This window comes from Nannobrachium achirus (assembly GCF_963921795.1).
Source record: "Nannobrachium achirus genome assembly, chromosome: 7".
Classification (NCBI taxonomy): domain Eukaryota; kingdom Metazoa; phylum Chordata; class Actinopteri; order Myctophiformes; family Myctophidae; genus Nannobrachium; species Nannobrachium achirus.
Genome location: NC_137816.1, coordinates 42,101,055 through 42,122,737, shown reverse-complemented (window position 1 = coordinate 42,122,737; position 21,683 = coordinate 42,101,055). Strand labels below are relative to the sequence as shown.

General features: G+C 42.8%; 1 protein-coding gene across 3 annotated transcripts in view; it reads right to left on the bottom strand.

The window, feature by feature from the left end:
• Window positions 1–616: 616 nt before the first annotated feature.
• Window positions 617–21,683, bottom strand: part of esrp2 (epithelial splicing regulatory protein 2) — a 43,116-nt gene continuing 22,049 nt past the window's right edge. For all 3 annotated transcript variants that reach the window (XM_080729539.1, XM_080729541.1, XM_080729540.1), the window contains 9 exons: window positions 21,397–21,529; window positions 19,664–19,706; window positions 17,264–17,565; window positions 16,350–16,586; window positions 15,190–15,388; window positions 9,404–9,605; window positions 6,744–6,948; window positions 5,234–5,332; window positions 617–756 (listed from right to left, as the gene is read on the bottom strand). In XM_080729539.1, coding sequence (XP_080585665.1) covers window positions 5,246–5,332; window positions 6,744–6,948; window positions 9,404–9,605; window positions 15,190–15,388; window positions 16,350–16,586; window positions 17,264–17,565; window positions 19,664–19,706; window positions 21,397–21,529 — 1,408 coding nt within the window. In that variant the 3' untranslated portion in view covers window positions 617–756; window positions 5,234–5,245. The remainder of the gene's footprint in view (window positions 757–5,233; window positions 5,333–6,743; window positions 6,949–9,403; window positions 9,606–15,189; window positions 15,389–16,349; window positions 16,587–17,263; window positions 17,566–19,663; window positions 19,707–21,396; window positions 21,530–21,683) is intronic.

Here is a 21,683-nt window from a genome sequence, read left to right as displayed (position 1 = left end):
GCGCTACAGTAGAGAGGATCTCTAAAAGTGACGAGGACATTTTCAGCTTACACTGTACCTCTGCTACTGACTACTATTATACATTTTAGGCAGTATATATGGCTTTTCTTTATAGGCTACACTGCACAGCCCAGCATCTGAAAGCAAGATCATTCCGTATAAGTGACATACACCCATACAGCCATACATAAAAGGTTACCAGCATTGTCATGTGTGCATTTCCTTTAGTGGTAAATAGTGAAACACAGAAGTTAGGGCAACAACAAGTGAGGGAGGTGCAGTTACATTTTCATGGGTATCGCATCACATTAAACTAATGCAGCCATGACTCATTTTATACAGGAGTAACAGTTTCTGCTGTTCTGTGCAGGTGGCAAGGTTTGTGGTATCTGGGTGGAGGGGATAGTGGCATCGTGGTTTGAGTGGCAAAGCTCTTGGCATCGTGGTTTGAGTGGCGACGCTCTTGGCATCGTGGTATTGAGTGGCGAGCATCGTGGTTTGAGTGGCAAGCATCGTGGTTTGAGTGGCGAGGAAGGAGGGTTGAGGATCAGTAGTAGAAGACCAACGATGGAAGGAGGGAGGGAGGCTGAGTGCTCAGCTGCAGAAGGCTAAGTGCACCGGCTGACCATAGAAGAGCTGAGTGGAGCGCTCGGCCATGGCCTGCCGGGCCGCCTCCTTGCTGGGGAAGGTGACCAGGGCCTCGCCGCTACACTGGCCGCTGTAGTTGTACAACACAAGAACACCTTCTGGATGGAGCTGCATGGACAGACAAAAGACATGGCACACAGTCAGGACGGAGCTAGGGCAGTGGTTCTCAAACATTTTAATTTAAAAAGGACCACCGTAACTCTAGGAGTGTACAAGTGCAACTTACGGGTCCATTTGTGCACTCTCAGAGTTACAGAGCAGTAAACGGTCAGTTTGGAACAATGTCAAAGACCCCTGAGGGTCCCTGGACCTCACTTTGAGAACCACTGAACTAGGGTAGCAACTATTAGATTATTTTCTTAACGTTTATTCTAGCGATAACGTTTTCGATAAATCAAATAAGAAGCACTTCAAAAATATTTTTACATCAACTAATCAATTAATCATTTAAGCGTCATTTTATAGTTTTAACACTGTCATGCCATAATAGTTGAAAGCTTAGAAAATGGCGAATCGCTTGTAGATCTTAACTTCTTTTAACATGTAATCGATAATGACATGCCCAAAATGGGGATGGATAATTCATAGATTTAGTTTTACGATGATTTTGTATAATTGTTTAAATTCACACCTAGATAGAAGATCAGAAATATCAAAAAAGAGACGGATCCATGCAGTTAGACACACACAGAGAAAGACAGGCAAGTCTGTAAATACAACATGCCAACACCAGGCGGCGCCCACAAGGCTGAGAGAGAACCAAAGGGTCCTAGAAAGCCAAACCAACCAGTCCAGTAAGGTACTAGAAAAAGATTAACTGGACAAAAGCGGAGTACATTCTGTTCCACAAAGGAGGCCCTCACAGGCAGAGCATGAGCACACACACAAATCCCAACATGCTTCTGTAGTATTACAGCACTTAACACATGATTACACTTCAAATCGAATAAATCACATAAAAGACATGCAAAAAAGAAATACATAAAACTACATCAAGCTGATCCAAGGTAGAGATTATGCTCGAAAACATCCAGCCAGGCTACATTTCAGAGAAGAGAATTAGATCGAATGTTAGGGAGGGAGAGAGAGACACACACACGTGCTGGTACAACAGAAAGTGCTCACTTTTCGTTGTACAGGCACTTGCGCATTGTACAATAACAACGATTAATTACAGAGGATTTTTTGTTAGAAATAGAATATCAGAGGGGAATATGCACTGTGCACCACCTGCTTGAGGGCTGCACTCTGTTCATTGACCACATTAAGCCCAATATACTAGTCTCGCGCAGCCAGACTACTATTCCACAATCTCTGAATGCTATATAGTCTGAAACTAACTCCCGAAAGATGAGCAAGGAAGCAGTCATCTATTTGTCATGTCCATTGACAAAAATATCTTTAAAATATTATTTTAAATGTCTGCTAAGCATCAATCCATATGCGTTGATTAATTTGACTTAAAGGAGCTCAAATGTACGTGACTGCAAAGACTAAACGGAACTTGGGGGAGGCGACATCCGCTAAAGCTCCAAACTGTATAACGGAAGATTTGAAATTTGTGGGAGGCAACAGTCTGGCTCGCGAGACTAAACATATTACTAATAGGGATGGGACGATATAGATTTCATATCACGATTATTGTGACAAAAGAAATCGCGATTTACGATATCACGATAATCAAAATCCATTATCCTGGGGCGGAACATTGTGACGCGGTGTGAGCTGGTAGATCTGCTATTTTTGGGCAAAGAGATTTGGTAGAGAGTGAAAAAATACTGTATCAAGTACATATAGGCTATAATAAGTACCTTTTACCAATTATAGAGGTTTTAAGTGGTACCGGATATGCAGCTCTGCAAATAAATGGTGAATTGATCCCAGTGCATGATGGAGGACGATTTCACGATAAATTAAATCTCCACGATACGATTTTATCACGATAAACGATAATATCGCTTATCGTCCCATCCCTAATTACTAATAGCGGATATACTGCATTTTCACTCTGTGGTTAAAAGAGTTAGTGAAGGAGAACAAGTTGGTTGGTTCTATGTTCACATGGTGCATAAGAATAGACGTGTTGATTTGAGTTTTTACCCTCTAGGTCAATTCATGTTTTCTCGACTCTATGTTACAAATAGCCTAGTTCCAGACCCTGAATCGCTAGCCACACCCCTTTAAATTTTTTGTTTTGGCGATTCAGGTCTAGCATCGCTCTCATAAGAAGAGGCCTGCCTCGGTTGAAAATCCGATCGGCGAATCAGCGTCTTGTGATCAGCGTGGGTGGGGGTTTCCCAGAACTCATGTGTGTTTCCAAGTACACCAGCGCCGCCGCCGTACCATACCGCGCTGTCCGCGCATCGCGTCGCGATAAAATGCGGTAAATTGCGGTAAAATGCGATCGTATCGATCTCGCTATGAAACACCAGTAGCAGGCATGTTATGTTGTGTTTGATTACTAGTTCGTAGTGCTCCTATTCTGACTGTTTCTTTGGTTAGCAAGTAGCACTAGCAAGCAACAGGCTAGCCACTAGCCAGCCACACTGAACCAATCGCTGAAGACTGCCTTTTTTTTGGCAACGCCCATACCTGCAATCGCCTTCGGTGGAAGTGAGTTCAGACTGAATAATGGAGTGCAACGAAATGTCAATTCAGGCTGAGTGTCAGGCTATGTTACAAATGCTTAATGGCAGTAATGGTGCTGCCTAGTTTAGTGGGTAGGAATGATGGTGTGTATACTTGAAGGTGCAGTAAGTGGTTTTATTATGTTGAAATTATGTTAAATGGCTCTATATCCTAATGGGTCTCCCAGCCTCTCCAGGTCTTTAGTAAACAGAAAATATATTTTTAGGTCAGCATAACAATTTCATCCCATCAGGAGAGAGAAGTTACACAGGCTATAGGATAAACAAGTGCAATTGGAAAACAGCAAAACCAGTGTTGTTTTTTACTTAGCTTTAGTCATAGTCTTTTGAATAAAATGTCATTTAGTTTTAGTCATAATTTAGTCACCTGAAAAGTATTCGTTTTAGTCTAAATTTAGTTGACTAAATATCATAAAATTTTAGGCATTTTAGGCCTTGATGGCATCGTAATGACAGATTTTACATTTGGTTGTGTGCTTAAAATAGCACGACACGTTGTGAGCTTGTAGATCTATTTTCAGCACGCAACACCAGAGAGCAACCAAACATAAAATGACTATCTTCTCCAATAGTCCCTCCCAAATGTTTTAGTCTAGTTTTTATTTTGTTGACGAAATTGTCAATATATTTAGTCTTAGTCATCACAGCTTAGTTTTTTTTTGTTTTCGTCAGTGAAAAACCAAAAACTTTTGTCATAGTTTTAGTCTGATGGAATGAAATTGGTTTCCTGACCAGAAAATGTATTTCCTGTTCACTGAAGTGCTGGAGAGACTGTTACTGAACAAACACACTACAGAAATGATTAATATCAGAATACAGTTTAACCATTTTAACAAAATGTTTTAAACAAATAACACTTAAAGCACCTCTAATGTCAATAATAGTGGCAGTCTAGTTTAGTGGGTAGGAATGCTGTACAGTGGACAGTTACATTTGTTCCACAGAAAATATTACGCAAGCCAATTGCTGTGACTGACTCAATTTTTTTCTTCGGGCAAGCTACACCGTCGTAATACTCTCCCTCTCTCTGTGAGGTGCTTTGGACATATGTGCAGCAAGACATGTTCAACTGCCCTTTTTAAAAATCAACACTCCTATTAATTTGATGATATGCGAATACAGGTTGAGATGCTAGGATTATGAGCTTAGATTAGAATTAAAGGAGGATGGCGCAGGCATTCACATAATTGTAATGGACCTTCTTGAAATCCACTATGTGCAAATAGACTGACGAGAGCCTTTGATAACATCGACAGGAAATGAGTAATTTTGATGCATCAGAGGCGATTTAAAACCATAACATACATGGATATATTCTGGATGTGTCCAAATCGTTATCCAAGTTTCAGCCATTGCACACAGAATGGAATGACACAATCCTGGGACAATATTATCAAATAAATTTACAGTAGCATTTTTCCTTATGCCCAATGAAATCACCATTAGGACATGACACAAGGTCTATAGATCATTAGGCATTAGGCAATAGCCTCAGGGCGGCCATTCTTCCCCAACTTCATACTTATGTATCAAGTAAAGGAATAATGTCTGTCCTGTGAATATGGTCAATTGACCCTTTGTCAAGTCCTGCCCGTGATCCCGCCCCTCTTTGCACTCATTGGTTGCTGTTGCTTGGTTGGACAAAAATGCTACTACCATACTGTTGGCTCGTATTGATATTTAATGTGTTCAAAACTTGGCTTTAGTAAAAAGTATGTATCTCAGGTACAGTATAGTTACGTTTTTTTTTTTTTTTTTTTTTTTTTTAAAGAAAACTCAACCAAAAACAAGCAGGAGGCGGCGGAACCAGGTTGGAACTAGGCGGAAGGCTGACAACGAGTCACTTAAGGCCCCATGTTCTACTTGTAGCCTCATAATCTCTAGATCTCCCAGTAGACCAGGACGATGCCCTCTCAGTCCATGCTGTATCTTCTTACCTTGGGGAATCTCTAAAGGCACAGCCATTCTTTGGCCTGCATGAGACTCCGGGCCTGATCGTTCATCTGAAGCACTCCGCCGAAGTCATCAGGTGCATACTACACACAGTGTAATGGTGACAGTCACAATGACGTACAACACACAAAGTATAATGATGGACAGACAGAATGGCAAGATGCTACACTGTGGCACATCACTAAACATTCATTTAACACTCGTGGAATACATGGAGATATGAGACACACAGACACACGCTGAGACAGGGGTTCCCAAACCTTTTTCAGCCCCAGGCCCAAAAGAGAAATGTGATGTCTCCCAGGAACCCAAATTTACAAAAATACATGAATGAGTCACTTAATCCCCATTTCAAGAAGTGAAAATAGTCGATATGCAACATTTTAGATCTGCTATTTTCACTGTTTCAAGTGTTTTAAATGTATGTTTTATTTATTTGTTTAATTTATGAAGAATTATGGGATTATTTATGGAACTTCTTTTTAATACAGGCAAAGTAAAAAAGGGTCCATTTACTTTTGACCCATAAAAAAACAGGTCTGTGACAAAAATGGGTCCTGACCAGTTTGGTAATCCCTGTGTTGCTAAGAAACAACAAAACACAGAAGTAGACACAAAAGACAGCAACCAACAGGAAGACACACAGCACACGAGCACAGCAAATGACAGAAAACACAGGATAAAACGATGCCTGAACCGGCTTCTCTTGGTCTCCAGTGGATATATGCTGCCTATTGTAAGGAACACCGGTGCAGGTGTGGGAAAGAGTTTGTCACCCAGGGCCTGAGAGAGAGTGGCCTTGTGACAGCCAGCCAAATGTTAAGGAACTCTCACACACTCCCTCCTGGAAGGATTAAGTTACTCACTTTCAGCCAGCATTCAATACTGGAAGGCAACTGTTCTCACACATAACATCCCTTATTTCATAGTATTCATACTCAAGAAGGTACAACAGACAGAGATAGTATTTTGTCACAACAACGAGCCATCGCAGGTTTCCTTCAGCTTACAGTCCTGTCGTGGTTCATACCGTCTTGCTTAGAAGATTTCACCTAATGTTGGCATGCAGTCAAAAGTCCTCAAACTTTTTCATGTGAAGGACTCCCAAAATGATATGCATTTGGCCACGCCACCCCCCCCCCCCCCCCCCAATCTCAAAATATTTAGTTCCAGCGACCCCCCCAGAAGCAAAATTTGAGTTACAAATGTTCGCTTAAAAATACATATATTCAAAGATTTGCAGAATTTTGCACACATTTTCACAACTTTTCAAAAATAGCAGATCTACAAGCTCGCAGCGCGGCGCTGTGAGCTTGTATCTCTACTATTTTTCAATAGCTAAAGTATAAAATAATTAAGGCCCCCTCCACCTTGGGCCCTAGTAACTCAGTCCCACCTTTACCCCCCTTGTGACCACCCTGTACACACACATGTTTTCATAAACGTTTTGATGGCCATGTGGTACATTCCACTCATCTCCAGTGATGTACCGACCTGGTAGCCCTGGAAGAAGCTGAGGATGTCCTTGACGCCGGTGTTGTAGGGCAGGCCCTGCATCCTGACCAGGGCTCCAGGCTGGGGCAGCATGGCTGAACCCACCCCCATCCCCGCAGGATGGGGCTGCTGGGCGGCCACCGCTGCTGCCATCGACCCGGGTGGAGCCGCAAAGTATCCCACTGTGGACGGGGACACTGGAGGACTGGAGAGGACAGGGTGGTGGGTTGGGGGGGTGAAAGAGAGGATCGACAGGTTTTATTTAACATAATGGTATGATACATTACACCAGGGGTCTTCAATGTTTTCAGGCCAAGGACCCCTTAGTTGAGAGAGAGATGAAGCAGGGACCCCCACAACCTGTTCATAGATTCCATATAGTTTCATTGTTTGACAGCACAATCAGTGATATTTTGGATTCATGTACATTTTTGTTTTCAGATATTTAACCACTTGAACCGTCAATACTTAATAAACTTTCACTCTGCACTTAGTCTGCTCTTTTTCCCCTCAACACCAAACCTCTTTGCCAAACCTTTCACAACGCCTTGTGCTGCGAGGCGTTGTGAGCTTGTAGATCTGCTATTTGTGGCTAAAGTTCTCAGAATATGGACACTAGGGTTCAAGTTGTTAATATAAAAAAGGAGAAAAACGTTCTATCACTCAAAGGTTTGGAGGACCGCCTGTAGTAACTCTGAGGACCCCCTAGGGGTCCCGGACCCCCTGTTGAAGACCCATGCATTACGCAGGTTCTAATTTAAAGTGGCCCGTACTTTATTGTGGGTAATTAAAGGGGTCCTTTGTCTCAGCTCTTCCTGTCTACAGGAGCCTTGAGTCACTATAGTAGGGTGTGGTCACATGCAGACACGTCTCCAAACAGTTTGAAAAACAAACACGTCTCACACACATACTGTACACACACACACACAGGAGTTCTAATTGTTTAGTTTAGAATCCTAATCAAAATCAACTGCATTGTCAAATCACAGGTTTACAGGCGTTAACTACAGGTGTGCAAGCTTCATAGTTTTTGACGTTTAAAGAAAGAGAAAAGAGGGGTGAAAAGGGAGAGCGAGGAGAAAAATCAAACCTTAAAGGAGTAGTTCACCCCCAAAATGACTTTTTTTCTATTGATTAGTCATGCCATGGAGAGTAGAGTTCAATAATATTTTTTGGTTTTTGTCACATTCCTAAGACAAAAATTTGATTCGAGTAAATTTACCCCCATTGATTCCGGATGGTGACCAGTTTCGAAACGGGTCACCATCCGGAATGAATGGGGGTACATTTGTTGTTATCACATTTTTGTCTTAGGAATGCGACAAAAAACAAAAAATATTGTTGAACTCTAGTCTCCATGGCATGACTAATCAATAGAAAAAAAGTCATTTTGGGGGTGAACTACTCCTTTAAACAAGAGCAACGGTTCTCAGACCTGTTCATTTCAAGGACGCCCCGTTTGATATGTATTTGACCATGTACCCCCTTACGTGTCCATTATAGTTCCATTTGTGCACTCAGAGTTACAGAGCCATAAGGGACAATTTGGTTTCCAAATATCAAACATTTAGCTGGGGACTAGGGATGGATATCGGAATCGGCCAATATCAAAAATCGGCAGGTATGATATCAAACCGGCCGAATCGGTGACCGACATAAATACCGGTTTTATGCCATTTGTGTCTATGGCACTGCACAGGTCCTGTGACTAAAGTAAACATTAGCAAGTAGCAGCCAGTCTACTTAGTGGCAGCCTACAGAATACAGATGGTGCTGATTACCTTTGCAATGTAAGGATAATATTCCATAATCCTGTGTCAATGTCGTCTCCAAAAAGAAGGGGGAAAAAAGCATGCGTCACCTGCTTTCCTCCTGCCCTGTCCAGACGGTCATAGTAGACTGGATATTGTCTGTGATTTTGAATCTTGTACTATTTATTTGGCATTAGTGTTCTTTTAGCTTATTGGTACTCAAATTGAAGTATGTCTTGTAGGCCTACTTGGCCTGAAAAAAGGGTATTGGAGCAACCCTATTTTCTAGTTCTTAGCTAAAAGAAAATAATCGATATCGGAAAAATCGGTTTTGGCAGGTCAGACCTTCATAAAACCGGTGGATCGGTATCGGCCAAGAATTTTGCAATCGGTCCATCTTTACTGGGGACCCCCTGGAACCCCCTTCAAGGACCCCACTTTGAGAACCACTGCTCTAAGAGGCCGAGGAGAAGGGAGAGGAGGAAGCTCTTTACTGGGGGAACATCGTCGTACGCAAACGAGTCCAACAGTTTCGGACTCAACAACATGAAAATGGAATTGAATATGTACCATTGAGAACCTGAAAACTCTAACACTACACATCCTACTGTCCTCCTAAAGCATGCCTTGTCATCACAACGTGTAAGTGTTAATTAATGTACTGTATATACCTGGGTTAGTATGCAGTGTAGTTCATGTATATACCTGGGGTAGTATGCAGTGTAGTTCATGTATATACCTGGGTTAGTATGCAGTGTAGTTCATGTATATACCTGGGGTAGTATGCAGTGTAGTTCATGTATATCCCTGGGGTAGTATGCAGTGTAGTTCATGTATGTACCTGGGTTAGTATGCAGTGTAGTTCATGTATATACCTGGGGTAGTATGCAGTGTAGTTCATGTATGTACCTGGGGTAGTATGCAGTGTAGTTCATGTTCATATTCATGTAGAGCTGAGGTTGAGGGGAATAGTAGGCGAGGGTTGGAGCAGGGCTGTGTGCAGAGGTCTGTGCCGTTCTGGGAGTGGCCAGAAGGGGGGGCTGATAGAGAGCAGCCTCTGGCATTAGACTTGCTTGTGGGAAAGCAGCGTAGGCTGTGGGGGGAGACAGACCTGGGGACAAGGGGAGAGACAGACAACAGACCAGCTTCAGTACAGTACGTCCACCACCCTAAGAAAAGGTCCCTGCACGCCATGTCCTTTAATGATTGGATGTCTTACTGCTTATCTTACTCATTTGTTTTAGATCTAAGTTTTAAATCTAAAAAACACTTTGTGACTGTCATACAGTCAGTGAAAAGGTGCTCTATAAATAAAATGTACTTACACACCAGGAGTAATAAACAATCTTAAAATGCATCAGCGAATATTTGCCCCTTTCATACAGTTGAAGTTTGTATTCCCAATTATCGTGTTCTTTGTGGATGTACTCAATACTCATGAAACAAACAGGAGCTTAGATTAAAAACTGAAAATAGCCAATCTACGAGCTCACGACGGCTGTTTTCTATGTGCAAAACCAAGTATAACTCAGGTTTAACAGCCACACAAAACGCCACATGAATGCAAGACATTTAACCATCCTCTACACTACAGCGTTAAAGCTACAATCTGTAGGTTTTATGTGCATGGTCTACCTCTCCCGACGGAGAGAGTTGATCTAGTCTAGTGTCCAATCCAATGGGCCGTCCACTTAAAATAACTTTATTGACATTGTCAACCGATGTCCTATCCGACCCCAGGATCTAAATCTCTCAATGGAAGAGTAGGGAGACCACCTCCAGTCCAAACACTGCAGAAGTACTAGCTAGTTATTGTATTAACACACAGTAGTGCCCCTGCATATAGACAGATTGGTTAGAATACATTTGTATTCATTAAAATGGCACATCGCCATACTACAGCAAAGTTTACAGAACTCAAGCCTTAATCAGAGAGCTTCGCTTCAGTCCTTGAAGCGATCCTACTTCCAATGTAAACATAAACAGGTGTGTGTGGAGTGTGGACACGCACAGGTCAGTGCGATTGTATTTACATACAAACGTCAAGCAGCAGGGCTGTGGGCACCACACAACTCCTCACCATTCAACACAACAAACACTGATGACCTAGAACACTGCCGACCTTGCAAAAGGGGCTCAGGGTTGCCAGAGTTGTTTAGCTCAGTGGTTCTCAACCTGTGGGTCGGGACCCCCAGGTGGGTCCCCAAATTATTTTGGGGGGGCACTCCCCAGATGATTAACTTAATGTGCATCATTGTTTTCTCACTCAACAGTAAACAAACCAGCATAATGTTTAAGTGCATAGAGGGTATCTGCACATTTCCAAAGTGACAATTTAAGGACCTTTTAATACCTCTAAAACGACAAATTAAACATTGGCCAAATTGTCAAATATTAGAGTCAGAAATTGTGAAAATAGCCGATCTACATGCATGTAGATCGGCGATTTTCACAATAGAACCGTTTTCATACAAAATGTAATGCCTCAACTCTTAGTGCTTGTCAGTTCAAATATGACTATTTTGGGGGTTGCAGCCTGAAAAGGTTGAGAACCACTGGTTTAGCTGACAGTACCTGGCAACCAAATTTGACCTCCATGACTAATTCCAGCGAAATTGGGGTCAAAGATATGTGAAAACACAAACAGGCTTCTTCACAGGAACTATACAAGGTGAAACATGTCGCTGCTGTCCGGTAGAAACCTTGTATCTCCACATTTCAACATAAGCGTTTGTTTTGTAAATAACAACCTACTTGTTGTACAGAGTGTCGCACCAAAGTAGCCAAGATAGCAGATTTACAAGCTCACAGCATGTCGCAATAGCGAGCTGCTATTGTTGACAATTTTTGAAAGTGATAATGAAAGTGGTTAAGTGGCTTTCATAATATTTAACCAACAACAAAAGGTGACTAAATAATAACTACACTGGACCCATTGTGTTATTTAGTCACATTTCCTATTTCCTTGTGGACACTGGACATACAAGGTTTCTACCCGACAGCGAAAATTTGAGTGAACAGAGTAGTGGATGGTCATCAATGAGCGTATTGTGAAACTGGGAAGGGGGCTGCCGTGCTTAGAGGCTGATAAGTCCACATCTAATCTCCCTCACTAGTGAGATAGTGTCGTTGTCAGGTGGAAACCTTGTATGCCCAAAACCGTTCGTTTTGTAAAATGATTTAAGCTAGTGAAAACAGCCGATCTACAAGCACACAACGCCTCGCACCGCGAGGCATTGTGTGCTTGTAGATCTGCCATTTTCACTAGCTTTGTGGGACAGTCTTGTATGATGAAGCAGGGCAAAAAAAACATACACATGTTAAACTTGGAGATACAAGGTTTCTGCCAGTGACAGTGACATAGGAGCTCCACAGATCAAAGTACACCAGGCAGTCAATGCACCATTTAGTGCACGACACACAGGCACTGGCTTAACCACAACAGAACCAACACTGATGATGGTAGAGAAAAGATTTATTCATAGGATCACAATTATATTTGTGACAATCGATTCTTTGACAGCAAATTTTATATTATGAATTACAAATATACACAAAGTATATTATATATTTCTTGATTCCAGATTTTTTTATATATACCGTATACATTAAGGCTAGTGTTTTTGAATGCTGCAACTTTGTGAGTGAAAGTGAAAACAAGTAGCAATCAGTTACATCATTATTGCGACCGTAGGTCGCAGATTAGTATATGAACGGTCACAGCTTGTCTGTATGTATCTCTGTCTGTATGTCTATCTGTGGTTCTATGGGTTTGTCACTCTGACATCATGCTCTGACGTCACTGTGATGTCAGGGGAACCACTCTTAACAGAATGGGTTTGCCGCTCTAACATCACGCTCTGGCTTCACTGTGATGTCACACTAACAGAATCCCTTTTATGCCCATATATGGAGTTCCCTGATCCCTGTCATCAATATTAAGCCCATATCTAACAGAACTTCATATGGGAATGCCCATATATGGAGGCCACATCGGCCACATACCACACTAACAGAATCCATATATGGCCAAGACAGATAGCCAAGACAGCCCATATCTGTGGGGCTGGTTCTACAGCCAGGGATCTCCATGTATGGGCATACAAGTGTATGATGTCAGATGTCATAAGCCATGTTTCCATAAACGTATTCGAATTAGGGAATAGGGAATCAGAAATGCGTATTAAGACAAAGCGAATTTAGCCTGTTTCCATTAAACTGATGAAATGCGATTCTTGGGAGATCCTGCCTGGGTCCGTCTGACCGACGTGCTGTAAATACTTCCCGCGGGCTTGCACACAGAGCACAGAGCTGGGATGGGGCTGATTTTTTTCAGACCGAGAGACGTGAGCACTGCTGTGACTCGCTGGAGTCGCTGCACACTCATCCCGACCCAGAGCAGGTCGAGACGCACCGCCGCGGAGAAAGTGCGCCCGGCAGGGCACAGAGCAAGCGACCCGGCCCGCCCGCCCGCCGCCGGGTTGAGTCCTCCGGGCAGACTGCATCCTGCAGCGTCGCAGATGCGAGCTGCTGTGAGCTTGTAGATTGGCCACTTTTGGCACACACAACATGGTGTGATGACGAAGGGTCACTCCGTGTGCAACAACCGGTTTGTCAACGCTATACAATGGACGTTAATTAAGCGGCGGGGGAAAGTGTTATAGGAGGACGATATGGACCAGAACATCATAATTTATTCGCATTTATTGTCTGACCCGTTTCCATTCACAAATGCGCATTTAGTTCATTCGATAAAGCCTCAAAATCCACCTCCTCCAAGCGGATAACATTTTTTGCGGATAATGAAAGTTTGTGAATAAGTCTTAAATGCGCATTAAGAGGCTTTATGGAAACGCCACTGTTGACATCATAGGACTTTCACATAACAAATAAGTTGAAATAACTGAGTAAGCATGTTTGGGCTCTCGCAGCATATCTCCATATACAGTACATGGATCTCCATTAGGGATGCGAAGATATACCGGTACGGATCGTAATCGCGATACAAACGTCCGTGATACGGTTGAATCGGTACATTCAGTGTGTACCGGTACAATAGACGGCCGAAATCGTGATGGATCGTGCCGTGAGTGTCTGGATCGGTATATTCCGCGATTGTATCGGTTCTTCCATATAGTATTTCATTCTATCCTGTGTTTCCGAGGCGCCATGAATGCACCATCATCAGCCGTTCAACCCCCTCCCCAAAAGCCAGTCTTTAACGCGAGCTGCGACTCGGACAGACGGACAACATCTGCACTCTGCATGCAGGCAACCAGGGAGACAGACAGTGCAGCGAAATGCGAGTGAATCAACAGACGAACTAGCAGCCCCACGGGTTAAAAAGATAGTTGTACAGTACTTAGCTTTATAACATCCAAGTCCGCTGCGCTGATTTGTTGTCACAGAGTAGCACAGGCTGATCGAGTGATATGTAATCAACAGCCGTTTCTTAGCGAATCTCCGACGGACAATTGATTGAGATCATCTTCTGCGCTATATTAACTGCACACACACAACAACAATGTTGCTGGGTGTTGTAGGACTACTGCTTGCGTTTAAAACAAAGTATTTGTCACTGTTCTACAACTTTCCTGTTGATGCAAGCAACTCTCTCACTTTCTCTGCTGCTAGTTCTGCTCTGCATGGGAAAGAAGCCTAATTTATACATCGGAGTACAAGGGTGTCGCACCTAAAATAGCAGACCTACAAGCTCACAATGCGTTGTGGATGCGACGCGTTGTGAGCTTGTAGGTCTGTTTTAAAACATTTTGGCTATAAAAATTGCATAATCCTGGATTAAATATAATATAATATAATATAATATAATATAATAATACAAACCAGGGAGGGACTTTATTGTTTTTCAGGTCAAGGACCCCTTAGCTCAGACAGAGATCAAGCAGGGACCTTCGCTGTAGGCTAGGCATTATAGCCTACTGTATCACACAAATATTTGGCAGGCCCCCTGTAATAACCCTGGATTGGGGTCCCTGACTCCCAGTTGAAGACATATAGGCCTACTAATAATGACATAGGCCTTCTATATGATTAGTTAACAATTCTACAATAGCCAGCAGCTTTGTGTTCTCCCAGAATACTATAGGCCTATGTTGGGTTGTTAGACAGAGCCTAGTACTACAGTGAAACAATAAATTGCCTTGAATTTAAATTTCATAAATGTTTAGTCGCTATGTTTTGTAAATTTGGGGATTTGGGCTTGAATCGTGGTGAATCGTATCGCATCGTATCGGGAACAGGGGTGGATCGCGATGTATCGTATCGGCAGGATTTCAATGTATCGCAATTATATCGTATCGCTGGCAGTGTATCGAGGTCCGTATCGTATCGCCTCAGTGGTCGAGATTCGCATCCCTAATCTCCATATATGGGTAACTGGTCCGATATACCATATTCCATACACACACACACCATACCGATATTGTCCAGATGGCCAAGAATTGCTGCGACCTCAAGGTTGCATGTCGCCCTGAGGCGTCTTACTAGTAATACTGTAAATAATATAATTCTAAATAAAATATGTCGTTCAGTATATCTGACTGCATGTACTGACTGATGAAAACGTTGCCATGTTGTGCAGTAATATAGAAAAGTGTCATGCATCGCGATGCATGGTAGAATTGTAAAGCTGGTGAATGTTAATGGAAGTGAAGCTCTTCTAAAAGGGTACGTACATGGTAGTTTGCAGGGTGGAGGGGACAGCCCACTGCGGTTGAGCGTTCCTCCCATCAGAACGATGCTCATCTCATCAGTGGAACACTGGAACACCTCCACGTAGCGGTCCTTCATCGTCTTCTTGTGACACTTCTGGGACACCATGAAGGCTCTGTCAGAGGACTTCATCTGGATGAAGGCATCGCCTGATGGTCGTCCCTGGAGAGAGAGAGAGACACTTTGTTAAAAATGCACAGTAATTAACCATAAGAACTAGGGATGCACCGATAAGAAAATTCTTTGCCGATACCGATGTTTAAAATAACAATTTAGCCGATAGCCGATACTGTTACCGATATTTGTTGATGTTGCTTTTGGTGTTAATATCTCCCCTTTTGGGCCAGGGAACGCATAAATCAACATTGTAAGAAATAACTGTTCAGAATCTACTCTCTTGGTAGGCTGCAGATAACCAACACAAACATAGCCAGTGCAAAATGAATGCTTATCAACAACAGATAAATATCGGCTACTGCCATCGGTTAATGTCATCTTTATTTGCTGATACCGATATTGACCGATAACGGTAAACATCGGCCGATACCGATGTGTGGCCGATATATCGGTGCATTCCTAACAAGAACCATATTGTTTGTTATTCTGGGGCAAACAATAAACAACTAGCTGTTTAGGAAAGAAAGTAGCAGACCTAAGTAGGGTTCTTCAAGTGGTTCAAAGAAAAAGCAGGATGCCAACATATTTTCCATACTACAAACAGTAACACAATGACATAATGTGATCAGGATTCAATTAAATATTTCTGGTTTTAAGTTGTTAGCTACATTGTTAGTGGAGGTATTTGTATCATAAAATCAGGAAAGAGAGAAAAAGAAGCACTGTGAAATCCTCAGTCTTGATTTATCCATTTGTAACTCAGCGTCTTTAAGTACTATTCTGGGAATGTCATAATAGCTGAACATTCAATGATAACTGCAGATCTACAAGCTCACAAGCTGTGAGCTTGTAGCCCAGAATATAAAGCGGTTTAAATCAAGTGGGGTCTTGGGACCCTATGGATTCCTCGAGGAATGGACCCTTACAGGTCTGTAAGGGTCCTTGAACTTAAAATGATTGAGAAGCACTGGTTTAAATGGTTAAGAATGGTTTGTGGTGGTCTGACCTGCTGGTTGAGGACCATGTGGACTCCGTGAGGTTTGATGTCCACCGTGTGCTCTCCCAGGAACTCCAGGATCTCCTCGATGCCAGCGGTGTAGGGCAGGCCACGTAGGCGCACGCAGTCCCGTGTGCTGTTGGTGGTCGGGAGGTACTGAGGCGAGGTCATGACCGGCATGGTAGGCATGATGGGAGGAGGGGGCAGCGTGGGGATCAGAGGGGTGGACATGTAGCGGTTCAACACCTGTAACATGGAGGGGAGAAAAGTAGTGGTTCAACACATGGAGGGGAGAAAAGTGAGCCAACGATTTTGAAGAACCGGTCTTTACTTTTCAGTCAACTTGTTTGTCTTAGAGAAATAATTGCTATATTAAACAAAAAATAAGGCAAAATAGAATATATACTATATATATTTTAAAAAATTACTTCGGACACAAACCCAGTAGTTGCCAAAACTCTGGTAGGGAGTTAAAGCTGAAATCCAAGTTTCATGCATGGAATTACAGGACTCCTTGATGCAACATTATAATACAGAAAAACTGTAACATAATGAAATAGAATTGAGAAATTCCATTCATTAGTACAATGTCAGTCACCAAAAGTAGGGATGTTTGTTTTCAATGACTGTGAAAACATGATTAACATGGAATTTTAAGTTTGATGGGTTTATGTAAGAAGGGGCGTGTCTGATCCATCAAAGGTCTGGGGTGCAGACAACATCCTGAACAGACGTGCAAATGACCCCCAAAAGTAAGTCCCCTTTAAATATAGCCGATCTACAAGCTTGAGCTTGTAGATCTGCCATTTCCACTATTTTTTAAATGTTTTCAACATGGAAACAATTATGATGATTATGTCAAATAATTGCGATTGTCAAATAATTGCGATTAGACGATTATGTAATAATTGTGACAGGCCTACCTGCTGCACCTCGGCGGCCGTGCTGCGGAACAGCTCGATGTAGCGCTTGCCGAGGATCTGCTTGTGCTTCTTCAGGGCGTTCTGGGCGTACTCCTCGCAGGAGAAGAGCACGAAGGCGTCGCCGGTGGGCCGGCCGTCGGGGTACTTGACGAACAGCAGGCCCTCCGTGGCGTCCGTGACGGGACTCTCCGGGCCAAGGAAGGTGAGCACGTCATGCGGCGTGGCAGTGAAGGGGAGCCCCCGCATACGGATGATCACCTGGTTCTCTTTGGACAGGAACTGGGCCACCTCGTTGGACGTGCCTGGGGTTTTGGTTGTTGACAAAAAGCAGGACGAGATGTGAAACGCCTGGTTTTAACCCTTTAAAACAGACCTGAGGCTGATTCTACAAAATGGCTTCTAAATCAGTAGTTCTCAAATGTTTTTGGGCCAAGGATCCCCAAATCTGAAAATGTTGCCAGGGACTCCAGAAGAGAAGATTTGTGTTTTCAAAGACTTTTCAAAGGTTTCGAAAATAGCAGACCTATAAGCTCACATCGCATGCGTTGTTGTGAGCTTGTAGATCTGCCATTTTTGAATAGCTGAAGTGTAAAATAGGGTTAAAGTGGTTAAACTGACTGTAATGCTATATTTTGCAAATGCACATTTCGTTGGGGATGCCCTTCAACGATTCTCCTGGGGTCCCCGGACCCCACATTGAGAACCACAGGGCTAAACCATCACCAACAGGCTCTACAGAATGCATGCAAGACATTTTGAGAAGATTTGAAGGTTTAGTGAAGGTTTTACATGTTGACTTATATTCTCTGTGTGTTTCCCTTCTCTTCTGTCATAAACAGACCATTCTGGTTTAGGGATGGGACGACAAGTGATATTATCATTTATCGTGATAAAAAAACACTCAAGATAATCCTATCGTGGAGATTTAATATATTGTGATATCGTCCTCCGTCATGCACTGGGATCAATTCACCTTTTATTTGCCAAGCTGCATATCCGGTACCACTTAAACCCTCTATAATTGGTAAAAGATACTTTAATATATGTACTTGATACAGTCTTTTTTTTCCACTCTTTTAAATGTCTTTGCCAAAAAAATAACCTTGTGAGCTTGTAGATCTGCTATTTTGGGCAAATGTTCCACCCCAGAATAATGGATTTTGATTATCGTGAGAATATCGTAAATCGCGATTTCTTTTGTCACAATAATTTGGATATGACATTTTCATATCTTCCCATCCCTATTCTGGTGTCATTGGCTTCCCTTCTCTACTGTTCTGAATAGAAGAGCATTCTGCTGTGTGGAGTCTATCTGCTGACAGTCCAACGTGCCTTCAATCTATATTGATCTCATCTGGTCTGGACAAAGTCCAGACAGACTGGATGCCAATGTTACTTATCTGCCTTGAGTCATGTCTGTCTCTCTCTGTTTCTATCAGTTCATCAGCAACAGTTATTCCCTTTCAAATGTTTTAGAAAGTAGCAAAAATACACGCTGTGTTGGGACCCGTTGTGGGCTTGTACGTCAGGTATTTTTGCTAAGTGTGTGTTAAACTATTTTTTATACTATATCTATTTTCGAATTGTTTTGCATCGCAATTAATGAAAATAAAGTAATTAGAATATTCGCTAATCGATAGTTGCAGCCCTAGTCTGTTCTCTTCTCTCTCTCCTCTGCCCACTTTGGTCTCATACTGCATGCCAACCCCCCACTCATGTCCCGTGTTGCTGCAGCCTGCCGCACTGTGGTCCAGAGGACTAGGTCCTGCCTTTGTCTCTTCACACCCCCTTTGTGTGAGCTCTGAGCTGGGCTTTTCACCGGCCGACAGCCCCCTCTCCCCCCTGGGAGTGGTGCTTGGGACCTGAGTGAACAGGTGAGCTGCTGTTAGCTGGGAAGGGGAGTAAGGTTTCTCTCCAGCTCCAAGAGGGGTGGGCAGGGGATGAGGGGAAGGGGGGCAGCTCACAAAGCGCCTTTCATTCCCCACAGGATAAGCCGCTGGAGAGGCTGGAGCGGATGGGGCACAGCGGTCAGTGGACGAGGGCGATACGCAGAGAGAAGTGGCTGAGAGAGGGATACGGAAGGATGAAACGGAGGGCAAAGGAGAAGGGTAGAGCGTAAAAGAGGAAGTAAGAGGATGAGAGACCGAGAGAGAAAAAGAGACGCCTTTCTGTTTTCTAACGACCTGCACTTTTACCTACGTGGGGAGGGCTCCGTCTGGGTGATGAGGGGTAAGACCGTGTAACTGAAGGCTAACACACACGCACACACATGCATGCACGTATGCGCGCACACACACACACACAAACCAGGAACCCTTTCAACATGACTCTTCAGAGGAAGAGAGAGAGATGAGAAGAGAGGGAAAAGAGTCTAGGGGGGAAAAAAATCTGAAATCTGACCTCCAGCGATCTTGAGGAATTCCTCCCCTGTGGCCTTGTACACCTGAACGGACGAGAGCAGGTTTAGCTTTAGCAATTAACAGCAACTCAAAACCGCACGGGAACACCAGGCCATGCATACTGCCCACAAGATGACATGGAGCAAAATGGCCATCTTCAACCTACAGTATTTCACAGAAACAAAGCGAGCATTGAACATGAAATCAGTAGTGGGGGACGAGTTAGATACTCGTATGAGATCCATTTATTCGATATCACTTTAGATAACAGATTGGCACTTTAGATAGCAGAGTAGTATCCATCACTTCATAATACCAGGTTAGCATTGCCATCCAGAATTGAGGGGGTCGGACAAAAGTTACGTACGTTCCATTTCCAAATGCCTAAAAAATGTAGTCTATAGTTTTTACAGATCGCTTTAGTAAAGACAGAGCAGTAATATTATATTCCGCTGTGAAACAACCTTTAAAATGCATTTTGAATCCTGTGCCAAATTTCACAAAAAAATAGTAAAATACATCTTTCCATTGCAGTGTCCTGTGAGTCATGAATATCGTTGTTACGGCCACCCATTACCGTTTTTATATTTCGTATCTTCTGTTTGTGTGGATGTCTCCCGTGTGTCAGGGTTTCTGCAGGTTTAGCCAAGTCTTATTTAAGACAGTTTAATGCCACTCAGAATTACATTTAAGAATAGTAATTGTTGGTGTGGGAGAAATTGGTGAGATTAGACTGCATTGTGTTTGTTGGCTCGATGCTTAGCTAGCTCCAAGAGAAAAATATAAATATAGCACAGATCAGCAGGGGTGAATCACCAGTTTTACCGACCGTTTCTTCTTTTTTTTTTTTAACTGTCTGTTTTTCCTGTTTGCTCTCGTTTATCAGCAGGGTATTTGTTATTACCATGTTCACCCTGATGTTAAATAAATGGCACCATTGTTGTGAATATACTGTAAATGCCATGGTGTGCAGAGGAACATTTTCTTGCACTTTATTTCATTATAAGTCTGTGTTGCGTCACTCCCACAGAAATACTATTTAGAAACGTTTAAATGAATGAAAAATGAGGGAAAAAAATTATAATTGCATGGCTTTATGTTACCAAAAGCGGACAGACAGCATAAAGGGCTTTGCACACAGACGCGTATTTTTTTTCGCACAGAAAAAACGGACGATTGGATTTTTTTTTTTTAAGAAAACAATGATTCTCTATGACCTCATACACCCAAATCCAATGCATTTTAATCATGCAGCAAACAGAAAAAACGCAATTGTTGAAAATCGCTCTATGAGGGGGGTCCAGTGCAATAGAAAAAAGTGAGCCGATAACATGTATGGAAAGCCGCCAAAGTAGACTGTCTCCCCCCGTCCCCCAATTTTCGATGCCAATGGTATGCCACAACTGGCTTCATTCAAAGTTCGCTGTAGATCAACTATTTTCTTCAATACAGGAACATTCAATTCAGCTAAACGTTGAATTATGTTCACAGACGTCATGAAACATGATGTTTTTCATTCCAAAGTGAGATCCACAACTTGAAAGTAAAAGGCCATTATGAATAGCAATTAACAACATCAGCTTAAGACTTATGTCAGCAAGATATCTATAGAGATGTACCAGACTGGAACCTCCAATAAACAGTGAGGATTTGACTGTGTATGATGGATGGATAGCAGTGTTAATTAGTTAGAAGAACATAGAGGATTTGACAGTGTAGTGAGCAGCTTCTAACCTCGATGTATCTGCTGCCCATGTGGTGTTTATGTCGCTCCAGGGCCAGATCTCTGTGCTCTGTGTTGACGAACCGGACCAGGGCCTCTCCGTTTCTCCTGCCCTGAGCGTTCAGACACAAGGCCACACCGCCTCTACACACACGCACACACACACACACACACACGCACACACACACACACACACACACACACACACACACACACACATGCACACACACACGTGTTACCTTCTGTACAGTACTATGAAGATTCTATATTGTAACAAAATATATTTTAACCACTTTCA